The 22994-nt window shown below is 38.5% G+C and overlaps 1 protein-coding gene and 1 non-coding gene across 4 annotated transcripts in view; one reads left to right on the top strand and one right to left on the bottom strand.

The window, feature by feature from the left end:
- The first annotated feature begins 1154 nt into the window (after positions 1–1154).
- The window catches only part of LOC106665384 (E3 ubiquitin-protein ligase TRIM33), a 34554-nt gene continuing 12714 nt past the window's right edge, over positions 1155–22994 (top strand). For 2 of the 3 annotated variants that reach the window (XM_014391773.2, XM_014391772.2), the window contains exons 1-8: positions 1156–1545; positions 18736–18938; positions 19277–19393; positions 20098–20246; positions 20389–20499; positions 20586–20780; positions 21320–21432; positions 21527–21940. In XM_014391773.2, coding sequence (XP_014247259.1) covers positions 1329–1545; positions 18736–18938; positions 19277–19393; positions 20098–20246; positions 20389–20499; positions 20586–20780; positions 21320–21432; positions 21527–21940 — 1519 coding nt within the window. In that variant the 5' untranslated portion in view covers positions 1156–1328. Of the gene's footprint in view, positions 1546–18735; positions 18939–19276; positions 19394–20097; positions 20247–20388; positions 20500–20585; positions 20781–21319; positions 21433–21526; positions 21941–22994 lie in introns of all 3 variants that reach the window. The other variant, XM_014391774.2, reaches the window with a different exon arrangement.
- Positions 19628–19700, bottom strand: Trnat-agu. Its single transcript has one exon. It is a non-coding gene; the product is annotated as a tRNA-Thr (tRNA).

The following is a 22994-nucleotide window of genomic DNA, read 5'->3' as shown; positions in this document are numbered from 1 at the left end:
TTAGGAAAAGCAGAGATCAATTTTAGAGATTTAGACTGTAGAATTGTTTATGATTATTTTATATTTTGTGATATGTTTTGTGTGTTATATTTATGTTATTAATATTGAATTTGATTTATGATATTATCGTAGCTGCGGTTGAGTTTACATATGTCTGTTCTGTAGTTGATGCTGTGTTTATCTCTGTTGATCTAAACCATTTCTAAAAAGTTACGTTTATGTACGTTTTGTTCTGTGTTTAATAGTTTTGGATTGTTGAAATCGAAATTGTGTTGGTGTTCAAAATGGTAGCCAGCGCTGTTTGAATTTTAAAAATTTGTTTTCATGATATAATTATTCAAAGAGTTCATGTTCAATTATACCCACTTCATCTATTCTTTGATTTATTGGACTTTTTCCTCTCTCGTTAATGTGTGGTGATTAGTGACCGTTAGTCGATAATTATTCAGAAATCGTGATATGCGGTCTGGTGTGATGTCGGTTTCAGAAAAACATTTTTCACCTCAAAGACGCCGACTTCTTATACAAAAATGTCTTTCTATACCGACTTCCTTCCCCACCCCTTCAAAATCCAACATATATAAACATAAAACAGCAATCTCACTGGCACTCCCAACACGACACGCAAGAATGGCACACTTACGCAGAAAACAAACACTTTGTGTAAATAGAAATACTTTGATTGAATATAACAAATATATATTTTTTTGCATTGTATAAATTCACTTTTTTCCACATCCTACATGTATTTGTTAAATTTAAACAATGTTTGTAAATCCCAGGCCCTGAAGATGATCTCAATAAAGATCGAAACGTTGGCACGATAAAGAAAATGTTTTTCTCAAACCTAGATCACACCAGACCGCCTGTCACGATTTCTGAATAATTATCTTTCGTTAATGGATGGTATAACCAAAGAGCAGTAACGCGTGTAGGACTGTGAAAAATGTCCAGTAAAAGTAAGCAAATTTGGGTTTTATGTTTTGAAAAGGAGAAATTTTCGCGGTCGGAATAAAACGTGAATAATTTAATAACTTAGGGAAGCCTGTTGCTTCGTTGGGAGAGGAATGGAAGAGTGAGAGTCGGTGGATCATTTTCCATAGCGGCATTTCCACTGGGGGATCCACTTGTTGTGGAGCCGGCGGCGGGGGTTTGTGAGTTGCGCACTCTGCACGACAACGTCGGGAACGGCAGACTGGCATAGCCTTCCTGTCCATCGGGCTTATCGTCCTCACTGACATTTTTCCATTGTTTATAACGACAACCGGCCGTCTTCTGCCCTGCCGTCGTGATTCGTTCGGTATAATTTACTCGAGTGAGACGGTGATATGTCGGAAAAGGAGTCGGAGGATGCCGTCGGGAAAACGGAGGTGGTCGAAAGTGACACGGTTACACCGAGTGAAAATTACGAACCGTGGGTGCTCCTCAAATGCGTTTTCTGCAATACGACGTTCACCGGGAAGGAAAACTCAAAGCTTCTCGAATGCCTTCACGCAGCCTGCAGCATGTGCCTTACCAACTGGACATCGAAATTAAACGAAGCAGGTAATCTACAGACACTTTTCCATTCTGTTTATGTAATCTTACAATTTCCCTGGAGGTCCTGCTCTATTCGCACCGTCTTACTCAGGGCTATTCTCCACAATTTTCGTTTGCCCTGAATGTCTATCTAAATAAGATCGAAAAACACCTTTTTCTTTATCTGCTCCTAAGACCAGGCCTATTTGGGGCAGCCCTCTCGACGTTATTTGACGATAAAAGTTCCCTAGATAAACTAATATTGCACTTACGTCCGTCCTGTCGATAAAGTATCGGAGGCCTTCTAAGGTTTAAGGTCAAATAGGCTAGAATGGTGAACGTGTCAAATGTTCGAAGGGAACAAAAGTTACAACTAACAAAATACAATCTATTTATCGCAATCCAACCATTAATTATTATACAAGTAGATTCATTAACATTTTAATTAACACATCTTAAAAAAGTTCTAACAAATTGGAAATAATTCGATTCTAGGGTAACAAGCAGGGCCTAACCAGTACCTAGAAATTTGTTCCCCTTTCTCGTTTTTTTATTCTATACTATAAACTAAAATCGACATTGTCAAAATATACGCATGTAAGGAGTCAAAATGTAGTCATTGAACTGAATTGAATTGAACAGGGAAATGTTAGTCTGTGTTGTTTTTAACTGAGTAAGATTGCCAGACAATCCGCCGTCTATCGTCTGTGTTATGCAGCTATGATGTCTAACTCATAAAAATTGCCAGTTGATTTCAGTTGTCACATATAAATGAAAATCTTATTTGTTATCTGGACTGGCAAAATACAGGCCTGTACGCTGTTAGTCACCATACAAATTAAAGCGGGAATTGCTAGGGTAATTGTCAGTTAATTTCAGTTGTCATGTATAAATGAAAATATTGTTAGTTTTTTGAACCTTCAAAATATAGCCTTATACAGTGTCAAATAACAGGTAGATGTAGATGTATTAGTCGGAGTGAATATTATACTGCGCCCTTTAAGTGCTGTTGTATCCCCGCTCTGTGCTTATAGCACACGGTGAGTCCTAGTTCATCAAGGGACCTGATTAATAGGCCCGGTTTCATTGGTTGAATTTCTTCTATGGTTTACTTCCCAAAACACTTCCTCTTACGAGCAAGTGTAGCGCCACAGTTTAATAGCACCTAGGTGTGTTGGTGTCTCCTCTTCTTTGCAGAATCAGCACGAGCCGTGTTTGGTTATGCCAGTCTTTTCGGCTTCCTTTAATACATTCTGTTACCTTTTTCCTTCCAAAGTTTGTTAGAAGAAGAAAATTAGAAATGTCCAATGAGTGAGATCCATTATTCCTCAGTTTTATCCTTCTGTCTAAAGTGTAATTGATAGTGTGGATTCTTACGCTACAGAAGGGCTCGGGTCCTATCAGCGGTATAGCAGCCCTTTTTCTTGTAAGGGTGTCCGCTCGTTCCCTTCTACATGTTCTGGGACCCAGCAGAGACTGACTTTGTTTTATTATGTTTGACGACTTGTTTGACTAGCTTTTGATTTCCAAATAATCCCTTTTTATGCCAGTATCTCTACCGGAGTAGGGGTGGAAAGGAAAATCAAAAGTCGGGGGAGTTCCACGCCGCGAGTGAACCGTCGGAGACGGGTGTTGCGTACCTGGCTGACGCGACCCCAATTTATGTCCCACGTACCTACATATTTTGGCCTTTTTTTTTAAAAGATAGTTCCTACTCACAGTAAGTTGTTTTGCAACGTCCGGATTTCGAGCCCTCAGGTTGAAGGATTTCTACAACCACGTCTCTCGACATGAACTGCAAAAGTGAACCCGCTGATATCCCGTTCCAATGAGAAGCTGGTGCTTTAATCGCGCTCAATTTGTACGTCCGAAAATTGATTGGTTTTGAGCGCCATCGATCCTTGATCCTTTGATATCAGGATTTAATCGGCGTAGTCCTCAGGATGACAGGCCTCTTCAAATTTTCGTCGTTTGTTTTACCTCCAAATTTGGCATCTTTTGTCATTCATTGGTGGGCATCTTTTCGGGAGTCTTCCTTTTCTGACATCATTTGCCCCTCCCCTTCCCTTCTCTTCTATTCTTCATCTTCATCATTTCAATTGACATCTCCTTTTGACATCCCTCTTGACATCTTTTCTCCTATACTACGCATACCCTTCCCCTCTACTACGTGAGGCATCTTTTTCTCTCCCTTCTCTCTTCATTGTTATTCATTCTTCTTCATTGAAATACCTATCCTTTCGACATCTTTCTCCCTCCTTAACCTTTTATTCCTCACTTCAAGCTTTGTCTTCCTCTTCATCCTTCAATTAGATTGCGTTACCCACTAGTGCATGTCATCTTTAATTTCCTCATTGCTTTTCTGCTGTCATCTTTCATTGCTGTCTATTCATTCCTTCATTGACATTTTCTTCCCCTGTTTGTCTATATCTTCATACTGTTGTTCTTAATCTTCTTTTATCTTTTCCATTCATCATTTTTTCTCCATCCTCATATCTATCCAGTGACATCATTTTTGAATGTTTAATGTGAACACGCGAGTGGCAGCTGCCGACTGCTTGATTTCTAACTTCGGACATTAATATAGATGACTCAAGGAGTAACGACATGCCTTCTGAATCTGGGGTATGATGGAATCCCCCGAAACTAGACATTCAAAAACGTGCGCAGAAGCACAAGAATCATGTGCTGAAATTTCGCAGTACACGATTGATCGAAAGAATAAATGTCTCAAGCCTGCGACACAGTTTGTAGGTGAGAGGATTGACAAGCTGTTGGGCATCGTACAGCATATAAGCAACCACAATGCACAGCTTTCTGCAGTTGAAAATGGTTCGACCAAGATTGCTGCAGGCCTGGCTCCATCCTTTGATAGTATTGCGGATGAGCTTTGCAGAGTTGTTGGGTTGATTGGAAGTAAGGACTCTGAAAAGCCATCTCTGCGGATTAACAAAAGAATAAGATTACGCAAGGTCAGTCAAAACAAATGAATGATAATGTATCGTAAGTAATGTCATTCACTCCAATAATAATGATGCTAATTCATCAGGAACAATATTAAAAAGAATGGAAAACAACAAAAAGATCGTGATATCACAGAGGTAGACATTGACAAGGCCATGCTAGAAAACAGCAATTGTAGACTCACCTGAAGGCATGGAGTCGAGTGAATTGCTGAAAAGGACCTCCTTAATCATAGGACAACGAAGATCAGAATTCAAGATGTAAGAGCCACAGTTAAAGGAGGAGTGGCAATTAAGCTTCAAGGGGAAGCTGACAAGGGCAAGGCTATGACATTGCTTTCGGAGTCAGGTCTGAAACCACGCCCTATGGGAAAAAGAAACACCAGATTGTTAATTCTTCGGGTCCCTAAGGACACCAGCAAAACAGAGCTCAGAGACGAGCTCCTTGGAAATAATGATTTCCTGGAACAAGGCGCCAGCGAAGTCAGGCCGCTATATACAATTAAGTACGGAGGCGGCCCGAGGCAAGCCTCTACCTTCGTTTCCTGGGTAGTGGAATTTCCAGCAGAAGCCCGCTGAAAAATACTTGATAATGGCAAGCTTTACTTGGACTGTCAGTCATGTGTTGTGAAGGGCTGCGTCGATGTCACAAGGTGTTATAGGTGCCAAAGCTATGGCCATATTGCTTCTACATGTCCAAAGAAAGACATCGTATGTGGACGCTGCGCTGAGCTCCATGACACCATAGCATGCACGACTGTTGCCCTAAAATGCATAAACTGTTTGCGCATGGGGAAAAGTCACCAGCATCAAGCTGGCACCAGAGGTTGTGGTAATAAAGCCATAATTAAAGTTAAAAGTTCTACTGATTATGGCAAAGCGCCACTTGTGTTGGGAAATGATGAACAGTCACTTCCCAAAACCCCCAGGGAGCAGCACCCACCAGCGGACAAGAACATAGAAAATGTAGCAATAAGTAAAAGCAGGAGCTTCTATTTCTTACCTATGATTCGCTCAAAAAATAAGCATGAGCAAGCCCCTCGTAAGCTATCACAGCTAAATTGCCATGGTTCCAAGACGGTTATGGACGAGGCGTGAGTCCTATCAGTGGAACAGGGAGTGCATCCTGTCCTGACACAGGAACCTTGGTAGAAAGAAATAGACACTGCAATGGGACTAACTGCTCGTGCAGTCCGTTCGCGAACTGCAGTACGTCTCAGGGCGGCTGTGTATATCCTAAATAATAACATCAAGGTTATCTCATTGCCAGAATGTAATGGCGACATGGCATGCTGCCTCATAGAGTGGGCAGGCGAAGAATTTCTTGTAGCTGCAATTCAATGCACACAGCCCGGCTTGGGGAGATACCAATATTGACAGGTGTGGAGAAGCCGTGATGGCTACAATTGAGGAAGAAAATGTCTATTCTTGAATACAGAGGAATCGCCATTCACGTATAGTGCAGATCAAGGTGAGTCTGCCGTGGACCAGGTATTGGTGTCACTGCATCGACGAGTGGGTGCGTTTCCACATAGATATCAATGCCACCCGAAGTGACCATGCCTTGCTGAGATTGAACCTACAGACCACCTCAAACCAATCACAACAACTAAAGAAGAAAAGGATACGCTTAGCCTGTTTCACTAACGACGAACTAGTAAACCTAGTAAGAGGGGATCTATTGCATGAGGAGGAAATACCACTCTGGTCTGATGCAGATATTGGTGCCATTGACGAAAAGGTCGCGGTACTCACTACAGCTTTGGTCCAAGGCCCAGAGAGACTTAGCAAGAAGAATGAAAAGGTAGATGGACCGGCCTGGTGGAGTATTAAGCTTGCTGAACTGAAAGAGAGTTAGACGACGTTCCCAGCGCTGCCGGGACCCTTTTACTAGAGATGCTTATCGATTGGAATACCATGTTACAAAGCGCAAGTTCAAGAAGGAACAGCTTCGCGCTAAGCGCACAGCGTGGAAAGAGTTTATCGAGAATGAAGATAGAATAAATGGATGCGGACTGTACGCAAAAGTTGCGAGGGGCAAGATCACGTGTCGGCCGGCATCGCGATCCTTCGGCCGCGAAAGAAGTGGGATCTTTGCTGCTGGTATGGCGCTACTGAACGAGGCATTTCCAGCGGATAATCATGAACTGAACGAGCCAGGGCATGCTCTCTTAAGGGAGAGGTCTCGTGCCATCATAGGCGATGTAACATCACACCCATGGTCGGAAGAAGAAATAGCCAATGCGATAAGAAAGTTGCGAACAGGCCGTGCGCCAGGCGAGGATGGTATAGAGGCGAAGGTTGTCAAGAAGTAAATGGTAGTGGTCGTTCCATACATTCAACAACTGATGACGGATTGTCTGGCGGCTGGATATTTTCCCATCCCTTGAAAGAGGGCCTACGTGTGCGTCTTCTTGAAGCCGGGGAGACCCGCTGAACAACCATCATCGTACAGGATAATTTCCCTACTCTCAGTATTGGGGAAAACATTGGAACTTCTGATAGTATCAAGACTGCGCGCGTCCGTGGCCGACAGCCTCCACGGACAATTTGGCGGTATGCCGGAGTAAAGCACAACGCATGCCATAAGACACATGATTGAATACGCAACAGGTTCGACTGCCAAATATGTAGTTGCCATGTTATTCGATGTGAAGAAAGCATTCGATGCATGTGGTGGCCTGCGGTGCTAGACAGTTTAGATATACCAGAGGTGTACCGAAGGATTTGAGTGCACTAGTGTCTAGCTATCTTAGTGATAGAACAGCAACGTTGAGTGAGCACGGCGCGAACTGTAGTACAGTAGTACAAATGGGAATTCCCCAGGGGTCCGTGCTCGGACCGTACTTATGGTTAGTGTTATTTGACGGAGTCCTTAAACTAAACAGCTAGAAGAATCCGGATTTCATATGACTTAGCTGTAATCATCCCCGCAGAAACGAAGGCAGAAATTGAAAGCAAAGGCGTGGCAGCCGTTGCAATACTAGATGAATGGTGCAACGGGGTCAGGCTCAGCTTAGCTCCAGAGAAGTCGGAACTGATGCTTCTCAAAGGCACATTAAACATGAGATCACCACCAGTCGTCAGGATGTGCGGTAACACAATTAAGGCTCCCACAGTAGTAACCTACTTAGGCATATGATGACTACAGGTTTGCGATTTTCCGTAAATGCAAAAAACACGCATGCAAAGATCCTGGCAAGGATAGCAGCGATAAAAGCCGTAAGCGGCGCAACATGGGGTGCTTTCTATAAGAGTAGGTTAGTGTACTATTCGGCGTTGTGCGAATTAGTACTGTTGTATGCTGCTCTTGCGTGGACGCACCGGTTGCGCGCTGCTGATTGGATAACACTAAAGAGGGCCCAACGCGTGGGCCTAATTGCGGTACAAGGGCGTATAGAACTGTGTCCACAGATGCCCTACAGGTCCTTGCTGGGCTACCACCAATAGATCTCTAAGCGAGATTTACATGTGCGAAATGGGAAATAGCTAATGGACGCGAGACATGTATTCCTGTAGCAAATGAATCAGAAGCAACTCAATGGATGCAATGGATAATGCAATGGCAACGGCGTTGGGACGCCTCAATGAAAGGTCGATACACGTATGAGATCCTTCCCAGCATTGAAGAAAGAATGAAAATGAAACATATAGAAATTGACCACTATACGTCACAGCTTCTTTCAGGCCATGGAGATTTTGCAGAAAAGTTACATAAGTATAGACTTAAAGACAGCCCTTTATGTGTCTGTGGCCAAACCGAAACCGTCGAGCATGTTACTTTTAGATGCAACAAATACGGCCAACCACGACTGAGATGCAGTCTCATCTCCGTCAGGTTTTAGAGCGACTCAAAAGATGTGGAGTGCTATAATGAAACAAAAAGGCTGGCCGGCATTAACTGTAAAAAGAATACGTATAAAGAGAAAAATTTGTTTATTTATGTTTATTTTAATTTGTTTATTTATTATTATTTTATTATTATGTTTTAGTATGTTTTTGTGTATAATATTATTTTTAGTGTTTATTTACTTTATATATTTAACTGTTAAATTATTTCATGTATTTTTATTATTTTATTATTATTATATATATGTGTATGTATGTTTTTGCTCTGTTCGTTCACTCTGACCCCAAGTTCAACTGCTTCCGTCTATAATAAAAAAAGCTACACAAAAACTAAGCTTAAGAAACTGTAAGGAGCCGGCAACGGCTTAGGAACAGTAATTGAAAGAAGGCCAAGACGGTTCCTGCCAACAAATTCTACTCCAGACGTAAAGCAGAGTCCCGGTCTTGAGTATTTCACTCAATTCCCGTGGAGATAATAATGACAAGGATAGGAAGAAACTTCCGTCTTGATACGATCTAAAAGAAGATGAGTTGTCTCTAAGTCTTCTCGCAGTATGCCGGTCAATCGGGCTATTTCGCGTGTGTTGGTCTCTACCTGCCGTCCCACCGTCCGGGTCAACGTAACTTTTCCTTGGACAAAAGTACACACATTTCCTGAATGCGTTCTGATTTGGAGAAATCTGCTGAGAGGTCTTCCAGATCTTAGGGGTCAGGGTTACCGAAAATCACTTTTATGATGTTATCTCCTATGTTCATAGAGCACTCTCTTCACCTTTCCGACAGGCAACAAATCCTTCAGCGCGTGCGTAGCTTCTGTTACTTCTGTCACCATATTTTTCGCTCTTCTCATTTCCTCTCCGAAGCTCCTAAATGACGGAACCTGATGTACGGCTTTCATAAAAACCATCTCCGTGGCTTCCACGGTTTCCTCCAGTAATACGGTGTCACTGTAATGCGAAACAACTAGAACTTATTATTGCTTCGTATTTATTTGTTTTTTAGTTTCTTTATTATATGAATCCCATCAGCAGCTAGGGAATTAAACAGTCTGTTCCATCAGAGCCCCATGGTAAGGTTAAATACTCTCTGAGGTCGCTCGGTATGAGAGACGGACCGTTCAAAACAGCCTATTAACCCCGGTTGCCAATGAGCCATTAAGCACGGTTCGCGTAACTCCTTTGATTGGGGCGGATGCTGTTTTCTATCTAGCCCAAGATTCTTTATGGGAGGGGGTAGTGGATGCTGACGGGTGGTAAGACTAAAGTGGTGTGTGGTTGGTAGGAGTTTCTTTAATGAGGGATGGTGGGTGTTTGAGCACCTCACTTTAAAGAGTTTAGGACACCAGAGCCCCATCAGCTTTCTCGCACAGTGCCACTAATTACATATAGTTACTACAAATTAAACAGGAATTGCCAGCCTGCATTGTTGTTAACAGAAAGAGATTGTCATTTAATTTATCACGTATAAATTAAAACGTATTTATTCTCTGAAGTGGCAAAATACAAACCTATACATTGTGTAATTAAAAGTAGACACAGTACAAATTAAAGCAGGAATTAATGGCCCAATTAAATTGGTAATTCAAACAGATTTTTAACCAATTGTTAATTTCGTCTGTCATTTATACATTAAAATAGGGTTGATTTGCCGACCTGTCAAAATAAAGGCCTTTGTAGTGTTGAACGTAAGTGCAACATACAAATTAATGTGTAAAATGTTCTCCTACATTCTCCTACGTACATAATTTTTACCACATTAAGATTGTCAGTTAATCCCCATAATGGTTGTCAAATAATTTCTGTTGGCATTAGTAAATGAAAATCGCGTTTTTTCTCTGAACAGACAAAATTCAGGCCTGTATACTGTCTAATAAGAAGCAATCAATATACAATTTTTAAAAAAATTTTAATTTAAAAGATGCATATCTTAAAAATTTAATTTGGACTTCTTCAAATTTGATACAAAGATACTTTTGATAGGGTGACCAGGACTAGCATACTCCAATTGGCAACAAATTATGGAGCAAAATAATTTTTTAATCTAAAGTGTTGAGTATTCCGAATCGCAAATCCTAATAATTCCTAACAACATCAACAGTAATATTGGTTACATACTGGAAAAAGTTGAGTGCATGAGTAAATGTAAAGGCGGCTCCAGACATGTGGTATTCGCCGAATGCCGATTGCCATTGCCGCTGAATATTTGCCAAGTCTCTAGATGTTCTTGGCATTCGCCAAATAGCGTGCCTACGTATACACACATACGGGTTTTGTATAACCTAGTTGTTGCGGAAACAGGGAATATGTATTTGCCAAATGCCGTGAGAGTCCTCAACTTACTTCAAATCGTGATGGACAACAGTGAAACTGTCAATGCTGCAGCTGCGGTTACTATTTTGTGCAGTGGCAACAAACTAATTGAAAAAAACAAAACATTTAATTATATTTTTAATTATTGCTTTATTTATAAAACAATTTATGATTTGTAAGAGAAGCTTTCCAAATTATTGGTTTTGTTTCGTTAACATCGAGGAACTCCAAAACTGTTGCATTGGGGTTCCATTCGTAATAAGAAAAAAGTAATTGCTATGTCTAAATTAAAACATCTATGATAGTTAGGAATCGTTTATTAATGAAAAATAAGTAGTATTAAATAGAAGAATACTCCTACAACATCGAAAAAATGACATCGAAAAAAGTTATCAAAGTTATGTTTAAGCGTGTGGTGACCATTAGTCGATGATTATTCGGAAATCGTGAGATGCGGTCTGGTGTGATGTAGGTCTTACATCCCATTGTCTGGATAAGAGAGTAAAGCAACATATCAGCAACATATACAGAGATAACTACAGCATCAATTTCAGAACAGACACGTGTAAACTCAGTCGCAGCTACGCCAATATCATTTATCAAATTCAATATAGATAACATACATATATCAACACATCACACAAAACACATATTATAACATATAAAACATTCATCACATTCTACACATCAAACATTTTTACGTAGTATAATTTTTCAACAATTTAGCTTTCCTTTTCCTATTTATCCCCGTCTATATAATCCTGAAAGGATAATCTGGCCGAACCATTACCAACGTTTTTTTTCCCTTCGTCAGCTCTTTTCACCTCAAAGAAGCCGACTCCTTATACAAAAATGTCTTTTTATACCGACTTCCTTCCCCACCCTACAAAATCCAAAGTGTATAAACACAAAACAGCAATATCTCACTGGCACTCTCAACACGACACGCAAGAATGGCACAATTACCCAGAAAACAAACACTTTGAATGAGTAGAAATACTTTGATTGAATATATATAAAAAAATATATTTTTTGCATTGTATAAATTAACTTTTTTCCACATCCTACACGTATTTGTTAAATTTAAACAATGTTTGTAAATCCCATGATGATCTCAATAAAGATAGAAACGTTGGAACGATAAAGAAAATGTTTTTCTGAAACCTACATCACACCAGACCGCATCTCACGATTTCCGAATAATCAGTTAAGTTTAAGTCCATTTTTGAGCACCAATGAATAAAATTAGGAAAATCGGTTTGAAGTATTTTCGGGTGTCATTGTTATTATTTATTACATGGTACAACTTGACATCGTCAGCAAAGGACAAGAATTTTATATTCTGATGGAGAAATTCAGTAACAGCATTAATAAAGATCAGAAATAGTAAAGAGCCTAAATGAAGACCCTAGCGCACCCCAGATTTAGCGTCGATAAATTTAGACAAAGAATTATTAATTTTTACTTGAAGCTGTCTACCGTGCAATTAACTGTGGAAGCACAACACTGTCCTGGAATACAATTCCACTGGTCAAAGGATGATGATGATGATGCAACTAGGAAGCGGGGTTTGTGCTTGCCAGGCACTGCAACTTTCTAACCATCACTGATATGTCTCATCAGTGGTCTCCCCATCATCATGTTGGGGGGGATGGCCCGTTCCACATTGCTTCCCTCAATTTTACTTTTTTGGGACATGTCCTAGGAGCACACGTCACCCGACGATGGGGTGCTACCCAGTGACCTGTCCCTTTTATCTCTTTTGTTTGGTGTTGGCCCCCTGTCTTTTGGGGTTCAAAGGACTAATTCTTAACTTTGCTGATGTATGTATGTTTTTTGCAATTTAGTATGCCGCAAAGTTAATGGCCAATAGGTCCTGAACTTTACTTGGCCAAGTTATCGGCCTCTTCGTTGTCCCTCTTCCTTGTATCCCAGGAAGAGTACTATCGTTGTTGTCCACAATATCTGACTACAAACAGTCCCTTTACTGCAGCCTAGCTGTCCGAGTAGATGCCTCTTATTTCGCTTGTAATAACCAGCCTTTTGAACTCCTTGGCACAGTGCTCAATAGCCATTCTCCACCAAAAGACGGTAGCATTTTAATCATGGCTTACATGAATTCTAGTCCTTGGTTTAATTTCTAGATACCAGCTCCTGACCCATACTCTGTCTTAGAGCTATCTGTATACCGTCGTTTTTATTTACCATTTTTGTTATTTTATTACCATGTTAGACGGTTTTGTTTATGACCATGTTATGATGTTATTACCATTAAATGGGATTCCTTTCTCCGGTATTTTACTTTTATTTTATCAAATCAAAGCGTCAACGGGCATCCTTAGAACCTTGTCTGCCTGAAATTCTTCCTGAAGCTCTAATTGATTTTTTTGTTTTAAATACGGGCAACTAATGAAGCCTGTACCTGTATTAACTGTGAATTGAGGCTCTAACCCCCGGATTGAAAATACGTAGTGGTGAATTCAGGAGGACTTCCAGGCCAGCAGTGGGGGGTTGGCTCATTGCCTCAGAAATGTCGTTTTTATTGGACAAGAAATAAAATGAGCATATGATCATAAAAACCGAAGATCCGCAGTTTCTTTCTTTTCTTCGTCCTGGCAATATCAGCACAGGGTTGTTTTTGCTGCCCCGTGTCTATACATATGCCTCCAGAGTCGACCATGTCCTGTCAGCAATTCTGCTTACTGCAGTACTTGTACCGTTTGTTTCTACGATGATCTTTTGATGAACATTTTCTCATGCCCCTGTCTTGGAATACAATACCATTCATTGATGGGATGGATCCAGAGAATCCGATCTCCTTCGTCGGTACAGTAACCATAAAGCAATAATTCAATTGCGCTACATAACTTCAGACCGCGACAGTCGAATGGAGAACGTTCCGTCTTGGAAAGAGAAAGTAATTGCCTCAGTTCAACGGATTATCCGTACTCAAGATCAACCGTACGGACGAATTCGTAGCGTGTGAAAGGAGCGTTACAAGAGCATAGTGGCCTACAAGAGTGCATTTATACGCTACAAAATTCAACTGTACTACTTATAGGTAGACGTCTGTTCCCATTTTTGCATACTTATTGCCTCGGCGACCTCAACCAACAATTACCCTAGCAAAAATTAGGCTGAGGTGACCGTCCCGACTCAAGTGAAAGGGAAAAGCAAAGGACTATTTCCGTGCAATAGATAATCTGTACTTCAAATCCAATATGTATGAATCCGCAACTCCCCTGTCATATTATACTGTTGTATGCGAAAGCATTTTTTTGTTAGCTTATGTAGAAGGTCGTCTACCAGCAAGGACCATAAAGTCAGTAATAGCACTCCCTGCAAGCAGTTTCTCAAAGGTTATATTGTGGAGTTTCACTTTCTTAAATTTTACTTTTACTTTTCGGATATTTAGCATGGTTTTCCGTTTATGGTGTGCTAAACCTACCTCCACAAGGAGAGGCTAGGAAAAGCTCACTTAGGCTCCAGAAACAATTAAATTGGAATGGCATACAACCATAATCAACAAAATCAGACACCCATTATTAGAAATGGGGACTGATTATATGATCCCGGAAACAATCTTCACAACTTCCTATAAAGTCTCAATGGATTATAAAGGAGAGGAAGAATACAGGAGAGCATCAGATACAATGATATGGTACACAGATGGCTCCAAAACAAACGAAGGAACCGGATGAAGCGTTTTCTGTACAAGCCCAAAACATGAGCTATCAAACTCATTAGGGAAGTACACTTCGGTCTTTCAAGCGGAAATACATGCCATCAATGCTTGTGCCCTGGAAAATCTTAAAAGAGGTTACACTGACAAAAAAATCCTCATAAGATCAGATAGCCAAGCAGCCATTAAAGCATTAGCATGTAAAAGAATCTCATCCAAATTAGTCAGTGAATGCATCCGAAACTCCAAAACCACAACAACCTGATATCTTGGGTGCCAGGGCACAGGGGAATTTTGGGTAACGACAAAGCAGACAGTCTGGCCAGAGGAGGATCTGCAAGACCATACATAGGCCCCGAACCTATTCTTGGGATAACAAAAACAAATATAGAATCCTCCATCGCAGAATGGATCCAAGCAAAACAAAAGGAGAAATGGATAAACTCTAGCAGTGCTAGACATAGTAAACTTATGATGAAACAACCCTCACCGAGACTGGCAAAAACATTGCTGCAATTGGAGAGGGCCAAACTCAGAGGAGTGGTAGGACTACTAACCGGTCACTAGCATCTGAGAAAATATCTACATAACATGGGTATATACAGCGATGATCCCATTTGCAGAGTATGTAATGAGGAGGAAACAGCCACTCATATCATCTTCGAATGCAAAGCAATAGCTCAATGGAGGTTTAACCTAACGTACGGAAAAAACAGGGAATGAAATTGCAGGAGCAACAGTCAATGACCTGATATTTCTAAGAAGAAGGATTGAGTCTATTGATTGAACTAAGGAACTAGGAAGGTACAATAAGCCAGAAGGCTGTAGTGGCTGGGGAGTACAAACCCGCTTCCTAGTATCCTTTTCTACCATACCATACCTTGTTTCCGAGAAAGATCCAATACAAATAGTGGTAGCAGAGCATAAAACAAGGCAAAAAATTTGGTAAAAATGGGAAAAACAAACAAGCGAAGAAAACGCGGTCAATCGTGCTCGCGAAACGGAGTAATGTAATGTAATGGATCTTACTCGGAAACAAGGATTTGTCAATTTAAAAAAAATGGGTTAACGAACAAGGTAATGTTTTTTTTAAAAGCAAAGAAACGAAATTATAAAAAAAAATCGATAAAAACAGGAATTAAAGGTTGGTAGCTGAATTTTCTTTCTTGAGACGTATTCCTTTGTTCGAGATATTTTTTCTTTCTTCAAGATGTTTTTCTTTTTTCTTTCTTCGATTTTGACCACCACGTGAGAGCCGATGAACGATCCATACCAAACTCAAAATTAAAATCTTCCTCACTCCTCACTCCTCCCTTCTCTCAGACCACTTTTCCCGCGCTCTTGAAAATGCTGTTCGCCTCTCTACAGCCTTGTTTGTTATAAGCCATACTCACAGAAGATGTATTTTTACAAAATTTTGAAGAGAAATTAAACAAAATAACAACAAATAAACAGGAACAATACAGCTTCAGGATTTGATCTAATTCAATATTCTATGATTTATAGATTACCCAAATCTGCCAAGATAGCCCACGTGTGTTATAAGCCATACTCACAGAAGTTTTTTTACAAAATTTTGAATAGAAATTAAAAAACAAATAAACAGGAACAATATAGATCCAGGATTTGATCTAATTCAATTTTCTATGATTTATAGATTACCTAAATCTGCCAAGATAGCCCAACTAGGCATATTCAATGAATCATGCTTAAAGAAAGCCATACCTAAGGCTTGGAAAGACACAATGGTCATTTTGATTAAAAAACAGGGTAAGCCCCACGACAATTATAAATCCTATCGCCCTATTTCTTCGATGTCGTGTATGTTAAAGTCCTATGAAAGAATGATTAAAGCACGTCTTGAATGGTGGTTAGAAAAACTTTCTGCTCTCTGAGACGCAGTTTGGTTTCAGAAGGAACGTGTCGGTTTAAGACGCGCAATTATACTTTGGTGGCAGATCCATTCACATTCTTCTATATTTTAGATCGTCTATCAGATCAATGATAGATTTATTTGGAGCAGTGTTTTTCGGGCAAGAGGCAACGAGCACTCACTAAATAAGATTCAAATTTTCTTTAATAAATGCATGAGATGAATATTGGGGTGCCTTCAAAGCTCTCCTCACATAGCTATACACGCCGAGGCAGCCGAGCCACCCCTAAATATTGTATTAAGAAACTCGCCATTAATACACAAAAAAGCCGCACCAATTGTCTATGCATTTGTAGACACCGTACCCGAAATACTTTCTACTACAAAAGTAAAAAAAACCCGGTTTACACATTCCAAATTCCTTCAGCATTTGTCTCCCCCACTTGTTTATACTTAGATGACTATTCCAGGGTACCAGGCTGGATAGCCCCAAGCATAGGGAGATGTGGACTTTTCCATATAGGTTTTGTGTAAATGGTTTTTATCTACATCTTCCAGGTGCCAATAAAAAAAGAAAAAAAGGAACAAAGAAAGCGTGGCTGTCCATTCCGCTCCGTGGTGTGTCACTGTCCGGTTGCCCCTGCTTCATATCCATCCTGGATTGAAGGCATGGCAGATGTGCGGTTGCACAAGGCAAAAAACTAATTAGCTACACAAAAAATAGTCTTCTCGTCTTCTCACGACATTTTTAAATAACCAAACAATTATTGAACCTTATGTGGATTATTATTTGGAGATCATGAGATGAGGTCTGGTGTGACGTATGTTTTAGAAAAACATTTTCTTTATAGTGCCAATATTTCGCCTTTATTGCACTCCCAACACGACACGCAAGAATGACACATCTACACAGAAAACAAACACTTTGAGCCCTGAAGATGATCTCGATAAAGAAAATGTCACTTAACACCACCATACATTCTTATGTGGATTTATTGAAAGTTTTGAATTTAAAACAAAGTTACAATTACAATTAAATCTTATTTTTCTGATTAACAAATCTTTCAAAACAAGTTATTCTTCCTGAAAAGTTTTAAAAAATGGTCTTCTCATGACTATAAAAAAAGACAATGTATGTGTGAACACTATAGACGCAAAACCTACTGAACCGGTTTCGCTGAAAATTTCACAGTTTGTTCTTATTATAGTTCCAGGAGTGTTTAGATATAAGAAGCATATTAAATAAAATTCAGGATTTCAAAATATATATGCCAGGAATTTGTGGCGTTCATTTTCTTTTTCTTTCTAGACAGCAGCGACCTCTTTGGTTTCTGGTGTAATTACCCATTTCCAGCGTCTTTCGAATCCCGATTCCGAGGTGCTAACACTTTAACAGATGCAAAAACCCCGCTAACACTATAATCGCAAAAAGTACAAATCGGTTTCACTGATGCAAAGTTACATGCTTCACTGCTGTCAGTATCTTTAGTAAAGGCAACAGTGATGTAGGTGGGAGAGTGGAACCTGCCTGTGGCCTGATAGTCCCGAGACCATAAATCTAACCATCAGAATTGAGAAAAGTGTTCTGAGTGCACCTAAGCATTCAGTCATTCGGACATTGTATATGCCATACAAAATCTATCCAACAAAGGTCCACAACTTAATTACCCCTAAAATGTTGTGCTACTTACCTAGAAAAGGCGTACTTTACTTCACATACTTGTGCAACTCATTTCATCGGACAACTTAGTTCTGTTCCAGTCCAACTTCCTAGTTCCTATCGTCCCATCAGTCTCCTTTCTGTTCGAGCGAAAATTCTTGAAAAACTCTTATAAGATTAATCCCTATGATTCAGGACGCAATAACCTTACCGACCCATCTGTTTGGGTTCCGCTCACTTCACTCCACTGAGCAACAGGTGCACCATGTGGTGGACTTCTCTTGAGTGAGAAAGGGTATTGCTGGTGTGTCTTACTAGAAGTAGTCCAGGCTTTTGACTAGGTATGGCACCCAGGTTTACTCTGTGGAAACTCAAGAAGATAATTCCCAATATTTTTTACCTTCTACAATCCTACCTTACAGAGTGGTATTGTCGGGTCTGTCAGGAAACACCCCTTTCCTCTTAATTATCAAGCTGTATTTTCATGAAAACTTTGCTTAAGTTAGCTGTAGTGACAAAAAAATTTAAAAAAATAAAAATACAAAACAAACAATTTTTTATAATGATGAAGATTGTGATTATTATTGCATCAATTATTAACTTATTGCAAACTAAATTAAAATAGCACATAGTAGAAATATACGATTTTGTTGTCCCCTAATTATTATGCTTATGGTGATGATTTAATCTATAAGATAAAAAATACTGACTATCTAGGAGTTACTTTTACTTAGAATGCCTATTTAAGCATAATATCTAATCCCTTATCCCGTCTTTAACATTATAATTGTAATTAATTAAAATTTGTTCCTTTTTTTATCTATGAATATTTATTCCCTTTGATTTTAATGTTTTATTTTTATTGTGTTATTTGTTTCCAGGAAAAGAAGAAAAGAGCTGTCCAGAATGTCATTTTATTACTAAAAAAGACAACCTTTTAGAAAACAAATTTTTATCCGAGTTACTACTTGTTACTGACTCACAAGAAGACACAGATGATATTAAATGTAGCAATCATCCTGAAACATTAGCTACTGACTGGTGTGATACGTGTTCTGCTTACATATGTGAAATGTGTGTTATGGTGAGTTCATTCACATGCTGCCTCTTGAGGACATATATCCCAGTTCCTTCTGCCGAAACTCAGGGAATCGATTCTACTCTTCGTTTGGAGCAAAAAATGCTCAGGAGAAAATTTTCGGAAAGTTCTCTATTTTGAAGATATTCGTCAATTTAGGTTTTTTCAACTTTTCACTACCTTACCACATAAAAACGCTTACAACTTCCAAAATGTNGTCCCAATTTTGTCCCAAGTTACTAATCTTCGAACTTTACTCTTTTCAAATAAACTAAAAACAAAAATTTAATTACTTTTATATTTATATTTATTTTTATTTATTTATTTATTTTTTTTCATTCAAGGCCCATCGACAACTTAAGCCTACAAAAGACCATTCTATTCGCTCCAAATCTGAATTTTTAGAAATGTCCAAGGATAAAAAACCTCAGAGTCGATTTCCCTGTCCAGTACATCCAAGAGTAAGTATTTTCATTACAATCTTGTACTTCACAAAATTAATTAAACTTTGTAAAATACTGAAAAATATTTATTTTCACATTAATCTCCATTTATGATGTTTGGAAAAATTGCATCTTTGGTCACTCTTAATAACCAATAATTGGCATAAATATATTTTCCAACAATAAAATTTAAATATATTCTTTCAATTAATTAATCTTTATGTTACGTATTGGTTGAGATAAAAAAGACAGTGTCACGAGCGGGATTCGAACCCACGACCTTCGGCTCACTACGCCGCTGCTCTACCACTTGAGCTATCGTAACTTCGATCCACTCGGACACCAACTTCCCACCTCGAATTCGTGAGGAGAGAAGTTGGTGTGCGAGTGGATCAAAGTCACGATAGCTCTAGTGGTAGCGCAGCGGCATATTTAGCCAAAGGTCGTTGGTTCGAATCCTGCTCGTGACACTGGCTTTTTTTATCTCAACCAATACCTTACATAAATTAATTAATTAATGCCTTTTATCATCATCATAGTTAGGGGTTAACATAGGCCCACCCCTGATTTAGGTGAAAATCCGAAACTTGTCGGACCAAGTCAGACAGGTCAAAATGATCAAAAACAACTAAGCTACAATCCATTGGTACAGTCCTCAAAAAGAAATTTCCCAAATTGACAATGAAACTAACTAGCATGTATTGTTTTCTTCTTTGTTTTAGGAATTGCTAACAGTCTATTGTACTTCTTGTAATACTATGACCTGTCGTGATTGCCAGCTTGCAGATCACAGATCACACAAATATTTATTCCTTTCTGAAATGGCAAGTGAGACTCGGAACACAATGCAGAAAATTGTTCGTCATCTGAAGTAGGAACTATTATGTCTTTTAACTAAATTATTATTATTATTTCTACATCCCTAAATAAATAAGTTGGTTTTGTAAGATGATTGCTGTTAACAATTTCTTTGTTTCTAATAGTTCTATTAATAGTTTTGTTTTTGTTTTTAGAACAACGAGTGAAACATTATCAGAAAAAATAAACCAATTAGAACAAAATTCTAAAGGAATAAATGAATCTAAGTCTGGAATTTTGAATGAAATAAAAGAAATAGTTGTATTGTAAGTATTTAATTATAAGTAAATGTTGACTCTTCGTTATTTCATTAAATAAATAAAAAAAACACTAACTATAATTTTCATTTTAGGCTGACAAACGCCGTCCGTAAAGGGGGGACTGATTTGATGTATGAAATTAATGAAGTGTGTGAGAAGCAGTTAACGGAAACAGACCAAAAAAAGGCAATACTGGAACAGAAAAGAATACAAATTCAACATTGCGTTGACTTCATGTCAAATACTCTTGAAAAGAGCTCAGATCCTGCTTTGATGTTTGCAAAAACGTACATTATTTATATAGAATTAATTCAGTTTTATGATAATTGTTTAAGATTTTTATTCGTTAATAATTATTATGAAAAGAATTCAAAAACACCATGAACGAAACATGAGAAAATTTGCTTTTTTAGATAATAAATAATTTGCGGTGGCTGAATGGTTAGGGCATCAGAATCATATTTGCCATGCTAGTGGTTCAAAATTTGGCACATTTCATGGAATTTTAATTGGGAATGATATGTACAAGGTATTAAAAAAGTGGTTCTGACCCCTTGTCTACAACACCAAACTGGTAGTTGAACAGTCCTCCTGTATGACAGGAATTACTTTATTTTAATAAATAATCTGTTTCAGTTCTATGCTATATTTGGTAAATTGGGGTGATATAAATATTGTATAAAAATTGTTTCTATGAAAATAGAATTGCCTTATAAGTATAGTACTATTTGACTGATTGTCAATTTTAGACAGAATTCAAATAATAATTAAAATATTTTTAGGCACATAATTAATTACTTTCAAATAATAATTAAAATATTTTTAGGCACATAATTAATCACTTAAAAAGAGTTCATCAGGCAAGTGAAGATTTACCTGAAATTGATAACAATTTCTATATTGCTCTAGTAAAACCAAATGTTGACAAAATTGTCAAAGGTATGTTTTTTCTTCATGGTTTTGTTAAGGAGTTGTTATGTTTTTCATGACAGAATAGCAATTTATAAAATGTGGGTGATTGCAATGATTGCAGGACTTAACAAGTTTGCAAGGATGGAAACGAGCTTGACAGCTTTCACTCCGAGTTCGTCTCCTGGACAACAAACAGTTACACCGCCGCAAAATACCACTGCTCCTTCTCCAGCCCCACACCAACAGCGTGCGCCTATTCTTCAGAATATTCAATACCAACAGATTCAGAATCAAAATCAGATGCCTACACTGCAGTATCAGCAAAAAGGTCCACGTTTAGCCCAAGTGCCTACCAACAATCAAATGCACATAAATCCAGGAAAAGTATATCTAACAGAACTTCAATCAAATAGTACTGTATCTCAACAAATGAACCCTGGCAATATGTACATGCCGAACTCGGGAACTCAACAGGTTCAGCGTCATCAGATACCATACCCTGTGAACGTCAATCTTGGTTCAAGATTTCAATCTGGTAATGACTTATATTAATATTTTATTATTTATAACTGACCAAATATATATTGAGTGGGTAATAAAGTGGGTTAAAAATATTTCTTATTGTATACATAAATATACACAATTAATAAAATATAACAATTAACGTATTGAACTTGACATTTGTATTGGCTGTGTGCGTAAGTTTTTGTTTTAATGTTTTTTATTTATTTATTACTTTTTTTAAATTACAACTTTTACCCTTATAAAGGGGATTTTGGTCTAAGGTAGGAAAAGCCCTATTGAAAGAGATTGTTAAGAAAGAGGTAGTTGATACCAGTGGTCAGTCTAGAAACTAAAATAAACTGCGATGTGTACGACATGGAAACAGATAAAATTCATATTAGGCATTGCTTCCTATACAAGTTCCATCTCGGGTACAGAGCGGCGGATGCCTGTTGAAATTTATGTGGAATTCATGGTGATACAACATTTTTCAGTCAAATTAACCCTTTTTCAACCGCATTTAAACCGTCATAATTGTGAGGGTTGGGTGTTAAAAACATGTAAATGCCAAGCAACTGAAAGAAAATTGTGTGTTGAACATTTTTATGAAAAATATTGTACCGTTGTTTACATTAATATTTGATCAATATTCAACATTACGAAAGATTTTTTTCAATTAATTAATCTTTAATTAAGGTTTTGGTTGAGATAAAAAAGTCAGTGTCACAAGCGGGATTCGAACTCACAATGTTCAGCTAAATATGCCGCTGCTGAACCACTTGAGCTATCATGACTTTGTTCCACTCGGTCGCTAACTTCCCATCTCAACCCCACCTTTGGAATTTTCCCTCTTTTTGCAATTTTTGAAAAATGCAGTAATATAGTAACTGAATATGTGTGTAAACAGTGATTCCATCGTTTTCATAATGGAGAGAGATGCATCATAGATGAGCCTAATCAGACCGATTAGCTTAAAAGTTACAACTTATTTGTGGTGATTAGTGACCGTTAATTGATAATTATTCAGAAATTGTGAGATGCGGTCTGGTGTGATGTAGGTTTCAGAAAAACATTTTCTTTATCGT

The sequence above is a fragment of the Cimex lectularius genome, unplaced genomic scaffold (genome assembly GCF_000648675.2).
Source record: "Cimex lectularius strain Harlan isolate CLEC.00 unplaced genomic scaffold, Clec_2.1 scaffold41, whole genome shotgun sequence".
NCBI lineage: Eukaryota > Metazoa > Arthropoda > Insecta > Hemiptera > Cimicidae > Cimex > Cimex lectularius.
Note: the sequence above shows the minus strand (reverse complement) of the source record. Positions and strands in the feature narration are given on the sequence as shown.